This window comes from Vespa crabro, chromosome 2, assembly GCF_910589235.1.
Source record: "Vespa crabro chromosome 2, iyVesCrab1.2, whole genome shotgun sequence".
Classification (NCBI taxonomy): Eukaryota; Metazoa; Arthropoda; class Insecta; order Hymenoptera; family Vespidae; genus Vespa; species Vespa crabro.
In genome coordinates, this window is record NC_060956.1 from 2947320 (window position 1) to 2966290 (window position 18971).

Consider the following 18971-nt stretch of genomic DNA (forward strand, 5'->3'; position numbering starts at 1 on the left):
GAAAAAAAAAATCTTGTTTTTCTTCCTTCAAAATTCGATTCGAATAACGTTACCACATAAGGTCATAAAACTCTTCGATCGTTATTTTAAAGTGAGATAAATCTAAAACGATCGTCGTCGTTAAGGAGAACGCGAAAGACGCTAAAGACGACGCTATAGACGCTTTCTCTCTCTCTCGCTCTTTCTCTCTCTCTCTCTCTCTCTCTCTCTCTCTCTTTTATTTTTCCTTCGATTCTTTAAAAAGAAATACAAGTGGTGAATAGTAGAAAAGGAAAGGACAAGGACAATCCAATTGCTTAGCTCTTTTTTTACCTTTCTCTTTTTCTCCCCACTTTTATTCGCGTCATCTTACTCAAGGGAAGAAAAGTTAACGTTCGGATTTAAATGATCGCATATAAGTGTGTTGGTGATAGTAGTGGTGATTTTAGTTAGTTGTGTAAAGCGCATTTGCGCACATGGGATACCAAGTATCCTTTATTTCTTTTTATTTATTATTAATATTATTATTTATCTTTCTTTCTTTTTCTTTTTCTTTTTTCTTTCTTTATAATCTTCTTTCTTCCGATATGTCGAAGAGGCATCGTAGATCGATGCTCGATCTTTCCATTCACGGTGGATCGAGAAAACACGTACGTCGTTAGACATTAAAATATTAGATTGCAAAGTGAGATTTTCTATGTTTTCGAGAAAAGAGCATCCGATCCGATCCGATCCGATCCATCATCCATCGAAGTAGAGTTCACGAAGTACGCCTGAGTTCACTCTGAAGCATAACGTAACTGTTCTCCGGAGGAGCGCTGTGCCTCGTTAAATTCTCTTTGATAAAGATCTTCTCACGAAGCAGCTTGAACAAGAGAACTCGAAAGGTTTCCCTGAAGGACAAACAAACTAATGGGAGGGAAAGTATACTACCGTTCTAATCGTTATCCGAAAGGATAAAAAACAGAATATTCGATTCATCGTAGATCGATATCAAACCAATTTCAAAGTATCATTTTAATCTTTGCATATTTTGGGAAGAGCCAGAACAAATCCCTCTCGACTTATGTATATCAATGATCTATAACGAATCGATTTCATTAAGTATCCTTAGATCTTTGAATATTCGAGGAAATTAGAACGATCGAGAAAAAGATATTTTTGATTTTATATCGTTCTTGATCTATATCGAACTGATTTCGAATAGTATATTTAGGTGTCCGAATAAATTGGAAAAGGATAAGGAAAAAAAAAAAGAAATCAAGGAAAAACTAATTAGATCTTTCTAAACTATACGATCGAAGAATTTGCCTGAAGAGAGTGTACCGTGATCGTTTCGTGATCGATGATTCATAGAGCGAAACTTCGACGTTTCATAGACGACTCATCCTGTAAAGGGAAAATAATTTTTCATCGGTATTAACGAAATGATTCCAACGAAGATGAATTTTCGTCTCTTATTGGTACTCTCAATCTCGATTCTTACTATCCTAGTAGATGGTCAGTTACGTGAGAGTACCGAACAGAGTTCGATTTATTATACGGAACCGGCATTGATTAATTCATATAATAATACCAACAATGGGAACAATTACGATGGATTTACCGAATTACATGGTGTTAGAATCGTGAGAGGACAAAAAGTATTGCAGAGAGTTAAGAATCCTTATTTAATCAGAGAGGACCTTTTCGTCGAACAAGATGGAGAATTATTTATTGAACCTGGAGTCGAAATACATTTTGGTCCTATGGTTGGAATTACCGTTCGTGGCATCATCACTGCAAAGGTATATTATAATAATCAAATATTTATGGAATTTTAACAATATTTTCTTTTTCCATTGTTTAAATTATTATTCTCATAATTTATTGCGACAATGTATGTATTTGATCGTTCATCTTTCACAATATTATGGATATATTATTTTACAATTTGCACCTTCAATACATTAATAAATACATATACTATATATTATACCGTATACTCCACGTGCATATTTGTGATATACAGGATGAGTCAAAAGTTCCTAAGTGATATCAAACATTTTTTTTGAAATTTTTTTAAGCTAATTTCTTTTTTCTTTTTTTTTCTTATTTATTCATTCATTCATTCATTCATTCATTTATTTATTTTTGTTTCAAATTATAAAACACTACAATCCAAACTTGTAAAAGTATTAATGCCCAATTACATGCCTAAGAAGTCTCATAAAAGAAATGATTGATTTTTAAATTGATCCAAGAACTTTTAGCCCGTTCTGTACATTATACGCATAAACGTACGTTATGTGCCAATGTGAATGAATATGTGAGTCATCTTACTAGTGTAAGAATCCCACCGGGAGTTTTATCATCGTTTCTAGTATACTCGAACACTCTAGTATATATTTCAATAATGATTCACACTGGTAATGATTTTGGTTCTTGGAAAATTTCACGAACATTTTTTTTTCGTAGATTATTATTTGCACATTATTACAGCGAAGAAAGTAATAATAACAGGCTACGTACCATAGTAATATAGTGACACAGGAAAAGATCGTAAAATTTTTCTTTCTTCATCGTCTCTATTTATTTTCTAATTTTCTTTCAAACAATAGTTACGACCTAATAAAACAATTTATTGGTCGAACCAACGCGCAAACGAATAATTACATCCGGTTAAAAATTTCTTCACTCATTTTGTTACATATCGTACGGAAAGAATAAAGTGTGACTTTTTTAACTTCGATAAAGTGCATCTACAAAATTGATGAATTTCTTATCAATGGGGTTAATCTTGTCAACGAGATAATATCGAGAGTATTGATATAAAAAATCAATAGTTCGAATGAAATCAATCAATAGAAAGATATTGACTCCTTTCCTTTTTTTTTCTGTTTTTTTTTTTCTTTTTTATTATTATTATATATGAAATATTTTTTATTATTTCTTTTTATTGTTTCATATAAAATATATACAAGATGATACAAAAAGTACGTCAGATGATATTTTAAAAGTCAATTATCTCCCTTTTCGAGACCTTTTAGGCTAATCTTTTTTTTTATCGAATTGTATATATCTACATAATTAATTACAAGCCTAAATGGTCTCGAAAAAGAGTAATTTATTTTTAAAATCACCCTATGTATATATATACCCTATGTATATATATATATATATATATATATATATATATATATCTTATTTTGTAAAAAATATTATCGTGATAATATCGAGACAATAAATAAATAAAATCGATAGCGAATGAAATAATTATCAGCAGAATATTGATTTTAATTGATTTTTTCTTTTTTTTTTTTTGTATTAGACATTTTTTTTTCTTTTTTCTTTTCGTAAAAAATATTTGCGATCATTGACCCAAAGATCAGACAGGATATACCAGTAATGTAATTCGATGAAGCCAGGTCCATTCTTAAATACACCTTTCCGGTGTAATAATCATAATCGCTTGTGTTCTGGAATATCATAGGATTGTTTCGACTTTCGTTACGCGCTACTTCTTCCTGTTGGTATCGCTACAGTTATCTCTCTCTCTCTCTCTCTCTCTTTCTCTTTCTCTTTCTGTCTGTCTGTCTGTCTGTCTCTCTGTCTAGTTATCACTCTCTCTCTCTCTTTCTCTTTCTTTGTCTGTCTGTCTGTCTAGTTGTCACTCTCTTTCTCTCTCTCTTTCTTTTTCTGTCTGTCTGTCTGTCTAATTGTCACTCTCTTTCTCTCTCTCTCTCTCTCTCTGTCTATCGACAAAAATGATTTTACAAGTGTTCGCAAGAACGGAAATGACGAACAATAATTGTCGAATCGTTTTTTCTTTTCTTTTCTTCTTCTTTTTTTTTTTCAATTACAATTTACAATGTTAAAAGCGAAAATTTACAATTGGAGAATGTTTGCAAAAAGAAATGATAACTGTTCGTTGCAGTTAAAATCGATTATCTTGTTTCAATTGATAAGAATAATTAAATGTTGTTGAAAAAAGAAAAAAAAAGGAAAACAAAAAGGAAAAATATAAATTATAATAATAGGAAAAATTTATCGTGAATATGTTACGGTGAGAGAATTAAAAAATTTATTATTGTTATTTATTAGCCACTAGAGATCGATGAAATTTAAATTGAAAAAGAATGTTGATTGAAAAGAACTATTTGTTATAAATATGATTTATAAATTCAATGGAAATTTATTATTTATTTATTAATAGATGAGAATAATAATTAAAAATATAATATCTAATTTAAAATATATATATCGAAAGATGGATTTGTTAAAAATATAATCTATAAAATTAATAAAGATTTATTATTATTTATTAGCCAAAAAACATAATGAAATTTAATATATATATAAAAAAAAGGTGTAAATTAAAATGAAGGCTAAATTTAAATAATAATATTGCATTAATTGTTATATATATATACCTTACATTATACCGTTACGTTTTGTCTAGTTTTTCATGATTCCTTTCTCTATCTCTATTTCTATCTCTCTCTCTCTCTCTTTCTCTTTCTCTTTCTCTATCATTCTCTCTCTTCCTCTCAATTCTCTTGTTAATTGTCATCCGGTAAAAATGACACGATGCGCTTAGAACGTGTTTGTCGAAGGTCGTCAAATGACCGGACATACCACGAATACGCGAATGAATGTATTACTATTATGCGTTAAATATAAAATTACGATTTTTATTATTCGGTGTAATCATAAATGTTATTAACTTTTAATCGATCGTAACAAACGTGATACAACATAAATATATTACACGTGAAAGGATCGAATTTGCTTCGTTTCGTTCAACCTGTTTATAATAACCAAGATTCTAAACATTCATTGAATATAAATTTGCAATGATCTCGGATAAATATAAAACAGGATTAATTTTTTTACATATATAATGGTAGAATTAATTTACATATATAATTCATATTTTTCTGTTTCTTCTCTTTTTATTTTTTTATTTTTTTTTCTTCTTTTTTAATTTCGCAAAAAATTCGAAGATTTTTATCATAGATTTTTATTATAAACATTCGACTTGATATATATTCAATAATATATATATATATATATATATATATATATTTAGACGAATAGATTTTTGTAAGATACAAGTACGACAAAAGAAAGAACGCGTGGCTAATCGCTTGATTAACTATGTGATGGGAAGAAACTCGGAGGCATGAATGAGTGAATCAGCTCGAAAAATATTGCCCTCGTACGTAGTGCGTTTCGGGTCATGGATCAACAGACGGTTCTTGTGTGCACGTTGTTAACCCTCGACCTCAGTAATCCTCTTATACTCGGGAACAGGGCAAGATCTTTGCCCATATTCCCTGAGGAAGCTAAAGATCTGTTTCTCGTTACTTTCGGAAGAAATCATAAAAAAGAAAAGAGTTAAAATTAGTTTTCACTTTCTCATCGTTTATACTTCCTTTATAAGTTTGACTACTCTCACTTTTTTTTTTTGATAGATCGAAAACACTTTCCTTTTTTGATGATTCTTAATTGAACGAAGAAATATATTTGCTTAATTTGGAAAAAAAAAAAAAAAAGAAAAAAAGAGAAATATAACTCGATGAGAAATCTGTTAGGATTAACTTCTGTGAACTTTTGTGAAATTTGATGAAAAATGAATCTATGAAACAATCAAGTAAGCGATCTTTAATCCTTTCTATTATAAAATTTAATCTCTTATATCGTTGATTATTGGATCTAAAAAATTTTCATAGAAACAATTTTCAATTTTTTTCTATTACATGATTCAACATCTACATTGTCAAATATTGGATCTATAAAACGAAGTAATATCTTTATCTGTTATGTTAAACTATTTACTATTTAGATCGTATTTTATCTAATAAATTATATAACGAATTTCAGGGAAAGCCAGAAGCCCCGATCGTATTTACTTCAGCGGAAAGGGGCATCGAATCGACACCTGTTGAATCGTCAGCTACCGTACGACTTGTTGATGGTCCATCACCGTTGGAGGGAAGATTGCAATTATTTCACCGAGGTCAATGGCGTTCCGTTTGTACCAATTCTCGAAAGTACGTTTAATTTTGTTGAAAAGAAAAAAGTAAAAAAAAAAAAAAAAAAAAAAAAAAAGAAAGAACAAACAATTTAACCATTTAATTTTCCCCATTGACATTCATTATGAATAATTAAATTTTTAGTTGGACTCGAGCAGATTTAGAAACAGCATGTAGGCATCTTGGTTTTCAAGGTGGCCGATGGTGGTCCTGGATCGATCGTCAATGGCCAGCAAAACCACGTTTACTTTATGAACAACCACATTGTCGTGGAACCGAATCTTTATTGACGAATTGCGAGGGTTGGTCAGAGAGACAACTCGGTGGTGGAGTTTGTGGTAAATCATACGTTTCAAAATTTATATGTCTTTTAATTATATGTAAACAAACATTTTTGAAAAAAAATATATATATATATATCTATGTGTGTGTATGTTACATCGTATCATGTGTGTGTTACTTATACCTGTACTATTATTATAATAATAGTACAAGTACACACACATATATATAGAGAGAAAGTATTACAATAAATATATATTATAAATAAAGAATACATAGTATATATACACAGTATTATAACTAATACGTAATATAAACATATATAATATTGAAAATAATATATAATATAAACATATATAATACATGTTTGTTATAGTATTATATAATATAATACATATAATATATATTTATAACACATATATGATAATTTTACAAATAGTCAATAATATATATTTTATTATAAAATCAATTAAAATTATTTATCAACTTAAGAAATGCATTTAATTGTCAGATTATCATCCGGATCTTGGTTTATCTTGTTTACCACAACACGATGGATCCACTAAAGCTATTAAACATTGGCGTGGTATTAGATTCGAAGGAGCTCTTTATGATCGACCATTGATTCAAGAAAATACTTTATACGTAAGAAGATCTAAATCAATCCTACGACACGTTATCATCCGGTAAGTAAGATCGTTCTTTAATAAATTTTTCTTCCTCATAGATCATATGTAATATATAATATGTCCTATTGTATTTCCAGTTACGCTGGTACTGGTAGAGATTATAATGTTACATCGGCATTAGAAGTTGATGGTGTCCCACCTCAAATGGAATCGATATCCGTTCTTAACTCTGCTTTCACGGGTATTAATGTCACTACACCTGAAGCTCCTGTTGTGTTAACTAATTGTACCGTGAAAAAAAATAAAGGTACATTTCTTTGATTTCTTTTTCTTTTTAACAAATTATTAAAATAAATCATTAATATTAATTATTAATATAAATTACATATTAACATACAATATATAAAGAATATATAAAGTTGTCTATAATTATTGATAAGAGATTTATAGATTTCCGTAGAATATAGATCTATAAATTTATAGAATTTATAGTATTCAGATACTATATAATATATAGTATATAACTAGTATAAAGATCTGTAAATTTATTGAATATAGATTTATGAAAGATAAAGTAGAAAAGAACGAACAATTTGAAAATTCTTACAAACAGTAGAATGACATTAAAATAAATTAAATGTTGTAAACTAAATTGTCGTAAGAATACTTTGCTTTTTAAGTTAAAAAGAAAAAAAAAAAAAAAACTTTTTTTTTTATCATACACAGGCTATGGAATTTATATAAATAGTTCGGACGGTATGGCACACATAGATGAATGTTCGATATTAGAGAACGGAGCAGATGGGATAAAATATATTCACTATGACGAAAGAACGGAAGATAAGCTGGATAGAACAGGCATTTTTGATTTATGTACTTTCCCAAGTACAACCAGTCAAACTTTTCCAGTGACTATATCAATGGAGCAAAGTAAATATACGCCCAACACGAAACGTTGTCCGCAAGTAAGTATTCGTTGGAAAAAAAAAAAAAAAAGAAAAAAGAGAAACGAAAGTTCTTACAACTAATAAAACCCAAGAATGTATTTTCTAACAAAATTTTATGATTCAGCACATTTTCACAAGGCCGGGTCACGTTTTAACTCTGCACTTTTTACAAATGAGAACGGACCGTAACGACAGTGCGGTTATTGAGGTTTACGATGGGATTAGTGGCACGGAAAATATGTTGGCCAGTGTTAAAATCAGAAACAATACGTTGCCTCAAAGTGTCACGTCTACTAGACAAGATTTGTATATTAAATTTATTGCTCAGCCACGTACAAATACGATTGCTTTCGTCAGATTATCATCAGGATATAGTTAGTAAATTGAATTTCAAAAAAAAAAAAAAAAAAAAAAAAAACAAGAAAAAAAAAGCGATCTATCTTTTTTCTATCTTTCAGAAAAAACATATGATCTCAACGTGACAGGTAGCACGATTGCAAGTAATAACGGTCGTGGTATAGTAGCAGAAAAATTAAGATCGGCTCTTCACATTCATGAAACGTCAGTATCTAGTAACGAACATGCCGCTGGTGTACATGTATTACATGGTACAGTGGATGTCAATGTAACAGACAGCCGAATTTCCTTTAATCAAGGAGACGGAATAAATATTACCGTTACCGGTGGAAACCGCAATGTATCACGAACAAGCATTTCTTCTAACAGTGGATATGGATTTGCCGTTTGGCTTAATGATAGTTCAAGCACGGAGTACGTCTATTTCAATCAAACGACTGTGGTTGAATATTCACAGATATTTCGTAACAAGGATATCGGTGTCTTGGTAATGAAAACAATTTCGAGCAAAATTATTTGAAGACCACAAAAGTTAATTATTCTTAACGAGATTGTATATATATATATATATATATTTTATATATTTTATATATATTTCTCTTTTTTTTTTCCGGATAGGTTGGTAATTCAACTGGAGATTCGTACGTTAATGTGACAGGAAATTCATTTAATACCAGCATCGATATAGCATTACAAGTGGAATCTGGTTGGAAAGTAAACGAAGGAACGTTAAAGTTACAAATTGGTCATAATTCCTTTGTGCAGAATAAAAAATTAGGAATTAAATTGAGCCCGGCACTTAATTTAAATGCCTGCATCGAATACAATCAATTCAGGGAACATTCTAATGGTGGAATATTAATTAAAAATCCACTCTACGAAATTTTTAATATTCTACCAACAAACGTCACTATCAGATACAATGAGTTCTATGGAAATCGTGGTACTTTTGTTGTTAGCGTCGGTCTTTCACCTTACAGCGACGTACAAAATTTATTATTTACGAAAAATTTCTTACGAGAGAATCGTGTAAGAGAATTATTTGATAATGGCAATGTTATAACGTCCAGGCTTGTTCCACGTTCTCGAGTAGCCGCTGTTGTTGTAGTTTCTTCGAGCAACGTGAAAATTTTTCGTAATATTTTACATAATCCTGAATCGCCTTACGAGATTGGTTCGCATTTGGAAGATCAAAGTAAGATCATAAATTGTACATTCAATTGGCTTGGATTTACGGAAGAGAATAAAATATTTGAAAGGCTCTTTCACAGGTATTAAATATATCTCAAAGAATAATTCATGATAAATTTTTCTTTTTTGCGTTTTATCTAATTTCGTGTTAAATTTTTATTTCTCCTTTTTTTTTTTTTTTATAGAAAAGACAGATATACTCTTGCTAAGATCGAATATATTCCTTATCTACTTCATAGTAGTAATCCTGGTGCAAATACAATTATCTCGAATCCGATGTTCGTTCCAAGATTTGTAACACCCGATACAAATTTGGTCGGTGGTGAAGTTGATGGTCAAGAAGTATTAAAACCAGGAGAGTATATCGTAGAACGTGATATCAACGTAAGACCAGGTGGAAAATTGGTCCTACAATCTGGTGTTACTCTACGTTTTCCTCCAGCTGTAGGAATGATGGTAGCTGGTCAATTGGATGCACGTGGAAAACGGCCAAGTGATATTCGTTTTACTTTGAAGGAAGACATTTCTATGGAATCACAAAACTCTAGTATCTTGGAAGAGACACCTCAATCTTCTCCAATCGATTCTATACCAGTTAGATTGTTAGGAGGTAAAACGAATTTAGAAGGAAGATTACAGGTAAAACACCTTATTATATTGTGGACGATTATCATCCATTGTTTGTGAAACATTATGTGCGAAAAAGAGTATAGTATAAAAATAGAATGAGTTTACAAGATCGTATCACGTGATAACAAGGAACCATTGTGTGTATGTGGGTCTATATATTTTTCTTTCTTTTTTTTTTTTTCTTTCTTTAAAAGGTGAGGATAGGCGAAAAATGGGGCACCGTTTGTAATTATGGATGGACAATTCTCGACGCATCCATTGTTTGTCATCAACTAGGCCTTACGCTTGATCCAGATAATTGGTTCATAGAACGCTCGCAAATTCCCAACGCAGGGATCAACGAGGACATTCTTCTTACGAACGTACGTTGTACCGAGGGCGACAATGATATTTCCAAATGTAGAGCAGAGACGGTAAACGATTTTGAGAATTCCTGTACACACGAGAATGACGTAGGTGTGAGATGTTCCGAACCAGCATGGGCTGGTTTAAGATTAGGTCCTTTGGCTCAGAGAAGCGATTTGCAATATGTAACTATTGAAAAGGCAGGACTGTTGGATTACACTACAAACTTGTTCAAATCAGGTAAACTGTTTTATTGAAATTAATGTCGATTTTATCAAATAAATTAATGTAATTGATTATTCTAGCCTTACAAATTGATTTTGCGAGACATTCGTTGGAAGGTGTGAAAATTATTAACAATCTCCAAGATGGCTTGGGTATTTTGTATTCCGACATATATTCGGCTGATGCAGTAAATACAATTAGAAACAGTGAATTTTCTCAGAACGGTGGAAGCGGTATAAGTTTTAAGCAACTTGGCATGCGCGTGATCAATTCTAGAATAGAAAATAATAAAGTAGCAGGTATTAGACACAATCCTGCTTTATCTGCCGTTCAACAAAGAGAGTTGGCTGGATGGTTTGCCCGTTTATCGGAATATTCAACAGAATCCTCATACGATCCAATAATTATACCACAAGCTAACGCGAAAATTAATCTTGATAATTGGCAGACCAAATATATCATTACCGACAGAGTGAAAGGCGAGTCGTTGCATCAGTTTATCGAGATCACGGTAAATAAATATATACTTGTTGATCATTTATAAATACTGGAACACAAATTGGCTAAGTACTCCTTTTTTTGTTTTGTTTTTCTCTATGTATAATCACAGTGCACTCCTGGTTATGTCATTGGTATACAATTATTAAATCCAATAGAAAATCGTAGTACAGAAGAAATTATAATACACGATTCGCAGGATATTTATCAGAAAAGAAATATTTGGCATATGAAACGTAATCTAACGATTTTCCCAGTCGCCTCTAGTTCATTTTCTGTCATATTGGAATACGAGAGCGGTGAAAGTGCTCTTGGAGGTGCCGTTATAGTAATTTCATCATTATTAGCACCGGTTCAAGTATGTTTGTTACTTTCTATATTGTTACAAAAAAAAAAAAAAGAAATATTAGCTATTTAATCCCATTATTTATATTAATTTATATTCTATAGAACACGAAAAATAAAATAATCGGTGGCCCTATACCATCGTTGATCGTATCTAAGACAAAAATCAAGGGTAACAAGAAAGGTGTATTAGCTTCTTATTACAATCGTTATATAGACGAAGTTGGTGATCATTTTCTACGAAAAGCCAACGAGACGATACAATTCATCGGTTGTGAAATTTCACACAATCAAGAAGAAGCGATTTATATTCATTCTCCTCATTGGAACATTTATGAGATTGATTTATCCGAAATAGCTATTCATTTGAACGATACCTTGATCACGGATAACGGAAAAGGAATATCACAGTTCAGTCGTGACGCAAGACACTCGAATAATCTCTTTCATTGGATAATGCAAGATAGTACAATCGAAAGAAATCGTGCTGGAGGTTTTGAAGTCACTTTGCCTGATGTCTGGCAATATAATGAAAATTTCACTCATAGTCTTTACTTCGATAACAATACTTGGCGTGACAATGATCAATTTAGCTTTGTGATCGATGGACACTTTGCCACGTTGAACGTATCACACAATCGTTGGGATGGAAATCGTTGTAAGAACGGCCTTATATCGATTCGTGGTATGGAGAAAAAAATAAAGATGAATAACAATAGAATAGAAGGTAACAACGGTGCCTACATGGTAGAGTTCAAGGCCAACAGTCAATCAGAAATTTTGGGTGACGTTACCGCACGTTTTTACTTCAATGAGATAAAAAAAAATCGACACGATAATTATGCACTGGGATCACGTAGATCTTACGATGGTCCTAGTTACGTTGTTGGCTTTCATGGTATACAAAAGGTTCGAGTCAATAGAAATCTTTTTGGGGATAATTCTATGGATTATGAACTTCTTGCTGGTATAAGAACTGCAAAGATTAATAATGAAGTCGATGTCTCCGAAAATTGGTGGGGTACTTCCGATGATGCCGTTATTAGGTGATCTATAGATCTCTACTATTAAAATTAACTCTCATATGATTATAATATATAATTAATTTATGATATATTACAGACGTAGGATCTTCGATTTCGACGATTGGAACAATCACGCTGTGGCCAATTATCGGCCTTATTTAATGAGCGATTCCTTAGACGCATCGATTTCAGCATCATGGCAAATCGGAGTGGAAGTTAATTTAGATAACTTGGGTGGTCGAATAATCGAAAGTTTAACATTGTATTCGAGAAAGGAACCATACGTGATTAAATCCGATTTAACCATAATGCCACAAGCTACGTTACATATTCATCCAGACGTGATCATGGAATTTTCACCTAACGTTGGTATTTTGGTACTTGGTACATTGAAAGCTGTCGGTATGCCTGGCCATGAAATCATTATGAGACCCATCAAACGTAATGCTACAGTTCCGTTATCAGTTATTCCGATATCAGCACCTGTTAGAATTCCTAACAAAATTGTTCCAATGTCCGACGATATGATTCGTTTGTGTAAAGATACTCGTTGTGCTTCTTCTGATAACGAAGGTACAAATTAGATTTTTCTTTTTTTTTTTTTTTTTCTTTTTTCCTACTACAACAATAATATTTAAAAACAAGATTATTCCTTTTGAGCTTATGAACTTGCTTTGTTTTAGGATTCCTAGAAGTTTTTAATAGAACGACATTACAATGGATTCCAATTTGTGACGAACGTTTCACTGAACGTAACGCACAAGTAGCTTGTCGACAACTCGGTTATGATTCTTTAAACGTATATGTATCCTATGATCGTAGATATGAATTACATCCTGGTTCATTGACACGTGTTTGGTCTTGGCCAGAACCATTACAAGTATTTATTATTTATTTTTAATTGAAAAAAATGTTGAAAAAAAAAAAAAAAAAGAAAAACAATGTGTCCTTCAATATTAACATTTTTCTTTCTTAGTGCTCTGGAAATGAAGAAAATCTCGAAGAATGTCAAATTCGATTGAACGGTCAATTTTTTGGACATCGACACGAATGCAATTGGGATGGACAATTCGTTTTTCTTCACTGTGGTAAAAGAAACATTGACGATGATTATGATTATTGGGCTGGAATACGAATAGCTAATAGCGAATTTGAACATCATCTATATGAGCATCGCATTCATGATGTTGTAACTCATGAAACAATTAGAAGAGTTGAATCTGTATTGAAGTATATCAATATCACCGGAGCTGGTATTTTGCATAATGAAAAATCTGCTGCTTTGCAATCGATCATGAAATCGCCTACGATCATGCACGTTAATATAGATCGTAGCGCTTATCATGGTATAAATGTTATATCACCGACTCATACAGTAAGTATCCTGTAATAAAAATTTTTATCAATCATATCCAAATGAATTTATATATTTATATGTATATTTCTAGGTCGATTTGTTGTTTAATACTATTAAAAATGTTCTTGGAAATGGGATCAATGTACTTTCTTTAACGGGCGAGGGTCGTGAAGCCGATGAAAGTTCATTCACACCAATCAAGGATCTAAATGTTCCTTATCATTTGTTCAGTATGATTGATATTTGTGATACCGCAAAAGAAATAACTATCGAGGAACGTGTTATTATATATTACAGATACGATAATCATCCAGTGAATTGCGTTAAAATTTTCCGTAGTCCTTATAGAGCTAAACCATTTGGTTTCAGGTGAATTATAATATATAATTTCTTTTCGATATGGTTTAGATCAATAAAGGATACATTTGTAAATTATTATCTTTCACAGACTTCTACAATTTAATCTTTTCAATTCTACCGGGAAACCAGGTCGAGCGGATGGTATCACTTTGTATGACGGAGACATTTACAACGTTACTGCTAAAGTAATAGGTCATCTTGAAGTTGATAGTCCATACGAAAAGAAATTGTTTAAAACTCGTGAACCAAGTCTCAGCGTAAGACTATTCGCAAATGGTGCAAGTAATATACATGGTTTTATTGCAGAGATTGTAACTCTTCCAATTTCTGCTATTGGCTTCAGTAAGTAAAAAAAGAAAAAAAGAGGAAAAAAAAGGAAAAGGAAATAACCAATTAATAAAATTATAATCAACTATATGAGATTAATTAACCATATTCAAAAATTTTGTTTAGATCGAGATGTACAACATAATATATCATATTCGGTTATTTCAAATTGTCGAGAAGGTGCTGTTAAATATGCAAGTGCTGGTGAAGTCAACGCAATAATGACGCTCGAACGTAATCAGTTTACAAATAATTGTGAAAAACTTTATGGTAACTTCTCAACTTGTAAATCAGCGATATGGTTGGACGTACAAAATACACAATCATTATATTTTAGAGTAAGTACTGATTATACGATTTGGATTATTATGTAATAACAAATAAGATTATATAATAAATATATTTTATATTCATAGAATAATTTGGTGCGTCAAAATCAAGGTGGACTCTCCATCCGAGCTGACTCAAGAGGATCTGCTACCTCTTTGAAAGGCTGGATTCATAATAATCTCTTTGCAGAGAATTTTAATAAACCTGCTCTGTGAGTAATATATATATATATATATATATATATATATATATAAACATTATAAAAAAACTAACAATTATTATAATTTTATACTAGATACGTTGAAGGACGTCACAGTAGTCCTTATCAAGAAGTAACGATATACAGAAATTACTTCACGAAAAATAATGCTCCCTATTATAACAATATCGTCTTGAAACAAGTGGTCAGTAATATGAGCTTAAATTATCTTCATGCTAATCTTGGCTTACATCTTCTTGAAATTTCGGGATTCGAACGTGTACGTTTGCCGATATATCAAAGCACTTCTCATAATGGATTCTATAAGTGAGTAATCCAATGAACTATATAGTAGACAAACATTCTCTTACACATTGTTGATTCATAAATGAATTATTTTTTAGAAACTATGCTGTTGATCGAGAAGGACGTAGTACTATTATTGCTGGTACTCCAGGACAAAGATATGTTGATAATGTTTTTTTCAATCCTGATAACGATTATGAAATACTTACTATAAATAGATCACAGTAAGAATTGATAACATATCTGTATATTATTATTATTATTATTATTATTTAAAAAAATAAATAATATTTTATATATTGTAATTATCTTTTTTTTTTTCAGAGAATTAGAAATGTGGAGATCTCATGTAGACGCCCGTTACAATTGGTGGAGTTACAACAAAACGTTGGCTGTAGCTGGAAGAATTCGAGATCGTGGTGATTCTCCGACATTGTTACAAGTTGATTATCAACCTTTTCATATGAACAATAAGTCCGTATTAACTGGCAAATGTCCACCTGCTTGGGATCTAGTTGGTGATACTTGTTATATTTATATCGGTGCACCTATGGACTTTTACAGTGCACGTGATTTTTGTCGAGTAAGTATTTTTACATAAATTTTAATTTTTGTCTTATTAAAATCAAAATGTATTAGTTTAAATAGAAATGATTTTATTGATTTCTAGGGGGCAAATGCATCGATGCCTTTCATTATGGGTGATTATTTAGAACTTTGGAGATTTTTAAAGAAACAACAAGAATGTTTTGATTATTCTGAACGTGTTTGGGTTCAACAACTCGAACGTGTTGATCAATGTACTATTTTTACCTATCAAACTATTGAGGTTGATTATTGTAATCAACCTAATCCTTTCCTCTGTGAAATTGGTACGTATATAAAAAGTATTAATAATACTTTTCTGTTTTATAAAACGACTCGGATGATATTCAAAAGATTTATCAATGATTTATAGATCCTAAAGTTTACATCGATCCACTCTCATGGAGAAAGGATATCGTTGCTGTAGGAGTTTTAGGAGCTTTAGGTGTGGCATTGGCTTTGTTAACAGCTGCTATCGTATTATGGGTGTCTAAATCGAAAAAACGAAAACTCGAGCGATTAGAAAGACGAAATTCTATTCGTCAATCTTTACATTCTTTACGATCAGTTGGTTCAACGTCTGGATTCACAGAATTGGCTTATCGGCGAAAACCTATTGCAGTAAGTCAGATATAATAATAATTTTGTTTTTATCGAACAAAACATATAACATATTATATTTTATTTTATAGACAAAACAATCAACAGATACACTGAACTCCAAATCATTGGATTATAAAAGAATGCTCAACGGTGGTAGTATAGATTCTATGGACAAATCTCAATTGAATTCTTCCATGGAGGATAATCAAAGTTACGACGTATACGAGGCACATAATCCACGATATTCTCCAAGTACAAGTGATTTTAAAAATACCGTACAAACATATTCTACCGCACAAAGTACAGAAAATCCAGTATTCGATTTGACCTATCGTAACGAGGGCTTTCGGAATCATTCAACATTCACTTCAAGAAACAATAGTGACTGGCCATTGGATAATAGTACAACTGATGCTGCACCTGAAAGTAGTCAGACTGCTGATAATGTTAACGAAAGTTCCTATCTCAATAATGCCTCTACGTTGCCTTTACATTCGAGTCTAGGCTTGACAGATTCCATGAGTGAATTAAAGCGTGATATCGAACATACACCTGGCTACGGACAAGTGGATTATGATAAAATTCGTAATTACGATACAGCAACATTAACACCAAGTCAAGCATCCGAACCTGTTCCCGAATATCCATCTGACTTCAGTCCTCCTCTTCCACCTCATCCTTATCATTATGATCAAGAAAGTCGGCCAAGAAGCGAAGCTCTTCTCGAAACAAATTTAGATATCGGCGAGGAGAAACCTCTTCGTTCTAAAAGCGAAGTTTTATTAGAAACAAATCTCGATTCATTTTTAGTAAATGAACCAACCGAGCTAACACAACTCTCAGCTGGTGCACGAAGCAAGAGTCAACCATTGGAAACAGCTATGTAAAAAAAAAAAAAAAAAAACCCCTAATCGAATCATCTATTCGCGAGAATTTACGCGAGAATATGAGACTGTACGAATTTTGTTACCTCGTTTAACTTACGAATAACATTATCATTAAAGCTTTCACATCGAACGAAAGCGTTTTATCAAACGTTGGTACTTGAGTAAAAAAAAAAACAAAAAAACAAAAAAAAAAACAAAAAAAAAAATAGAAAGAGAAATAAGAAATCTTTTCGTGTGATCTTCCTCGAGTGAAAATGCGGTGCAATATAACAGTTGCATTTTATAGATAATAATAATAATAATAATAATAATAATATTAATAATAGTAATAATATAATTATACAGAGATCTCAATACTCGAACGTCGTGTTGTACCATTGATCCTGATGAATCAGGATCTACGAACGATCGGATTTATATCGCACTAATACATATATTTGTGTATTGTGCATTATTACTTTCGCACAGTAATTCATTTTACTCCAAAGAAGACTTTTTACATTGTTAGCTGAACTTGAACACTTATTCTCTCTTTATGAATTTATTATATCAAGCATAATTGTTGTTCTATAATATAACCGAGTAAGTTGAACAATGTTAATGATAATACAAGCGTTTTGTTTTATAATAATCATCGAATACACATAATTAATTTTGTGACGTTATTAATTATTTGAAATTATGTTTGATTATTTTTATTTACGTTTTAACCGAACAACGTCAAGAGACTAGATTACAATTTGTATGTGACAACAAATACGTGACATTTTTTTTAAATCAAACGATCGATTTATATATTGACACCGTATATTAACGTTTATCAAAAGAAAAAAGAAAAAGAAGAAATTTATGTAAACCTACGATGATTTTAGTACTGCCAATCGTGCTCAAAAGAGTTCTACCTTTTCGATGGGTGAGAAACTCGCCTAAGTAGTCCAAATTGTGATACATAAACTCGAGCGAGTCTAAAGTAGTATACACTCTAGGTTTAATCATTAATTGTTAATTCATTCTTCGTTATATACATAAGCCAAGAAAATGATTCATTGAACGAGTCTATTATTAAGAAGGACTATATCCATTCTTTATAAAACTATGACTATTTTTAATGAACAAAACTGTTAGGATAAACTCAATTGAAAATAATCAAAATTTTATCGTTATAATAAATAAATTTGAAAGTTTTATTTTTTAATTTTATATATTTTATATAATTTTTATATATATATATATATGTATTATGTAGATACGTGTATGTGTTTATTTAAACTTACCCGAATAATTTATTCGATGTGGTCCTTCTTAAACGAAATGATAATCTCGTAAAAAAAAAAAAGACATCGTAAATATTATAACTAAATAATCCGTCCGTTTGTTATAAGTTTATCTTGTATGTTAAAGCACAAATTTGAGCGAGAATTGTCTTTTTATGAGAGGCATTATACATATATATATATATATATATATATATATATATATATATATATATATATATAAATAATTAAATATTATATATATAATTATAAGATAATAGATTAGTGTAATGA

The 18971-nt window shown here is 31.1% G+C and overlaps 1 protein-coding gene across 1 annotated transcript; it reads left to right on the top strand.

Annotated features, from left to right (window-relative positions):
* The first annotated feature begins 1406 nt into the window (after positions 1-1406).
* LOC124433155 (protein bark beetle) lies at positions 1407-18779 on the top strand. The gene is made up of 27 exons (XM_046982839.1): positions 1407-1766; positions 5845-6014; positions 6141-6334; positions 6790-6964; positions 7045-7214; positions 7634-7872; positions 7979-8228; positions 8313-8698; positions 8830-9482; positions 9588-10041; positions 10227-10617; positions 10683-11113; positions 11213-11458; positions 11551-12491; positions 12568-13043; positions 13154-13350; positions 13447-13845; positions 13919-14196; positions 14276-14529; positions 14641-14852; positions 14931-15055; positions 15140-15370; positions 15448-15573; positions 15674-15932; positions 16020-16221; positions 16308-16555; positions 16627-18779. Exons 1-27 carry the CDS (start codon positions 1407-1409, stop codon positions 17422-17424), a joined length of 8865 nt encoding a protein of 2954 aa, XP_046838795.1. The 3' UTR covers positions 17425-18779.
* The last annotated feature ends 192 nt before the right edge of the window (positions 18780-18971 follow it).

What these genes read in the sequence shown, in the direction of transcription:
- LOC124433155 (XM_046982839.1), top strand. Translation starts at nt 1,407, where the DNA reads ATGATTCCAACGAAGATGAATTTTCGTCTCTTATTGGTACTCTCAATC. An exon ending in TACAAACTTGTTCAAATCAG is followed by an intron (nt 10,618 to 10,682) that starts GTAAACTGTTTT and finishes TGATTATTCTAG; the next exon opens with CCTTACAAATTGATTTTGCG. An exon ending in TTATATCACCGACTCATACA is followed by an intron (nt 13,846 to 13,918) that starts GTAAGTATCCTG and finishes GTATATTTCTAG; the next exon opens with GTCGATTTGTTGTTTAATAC.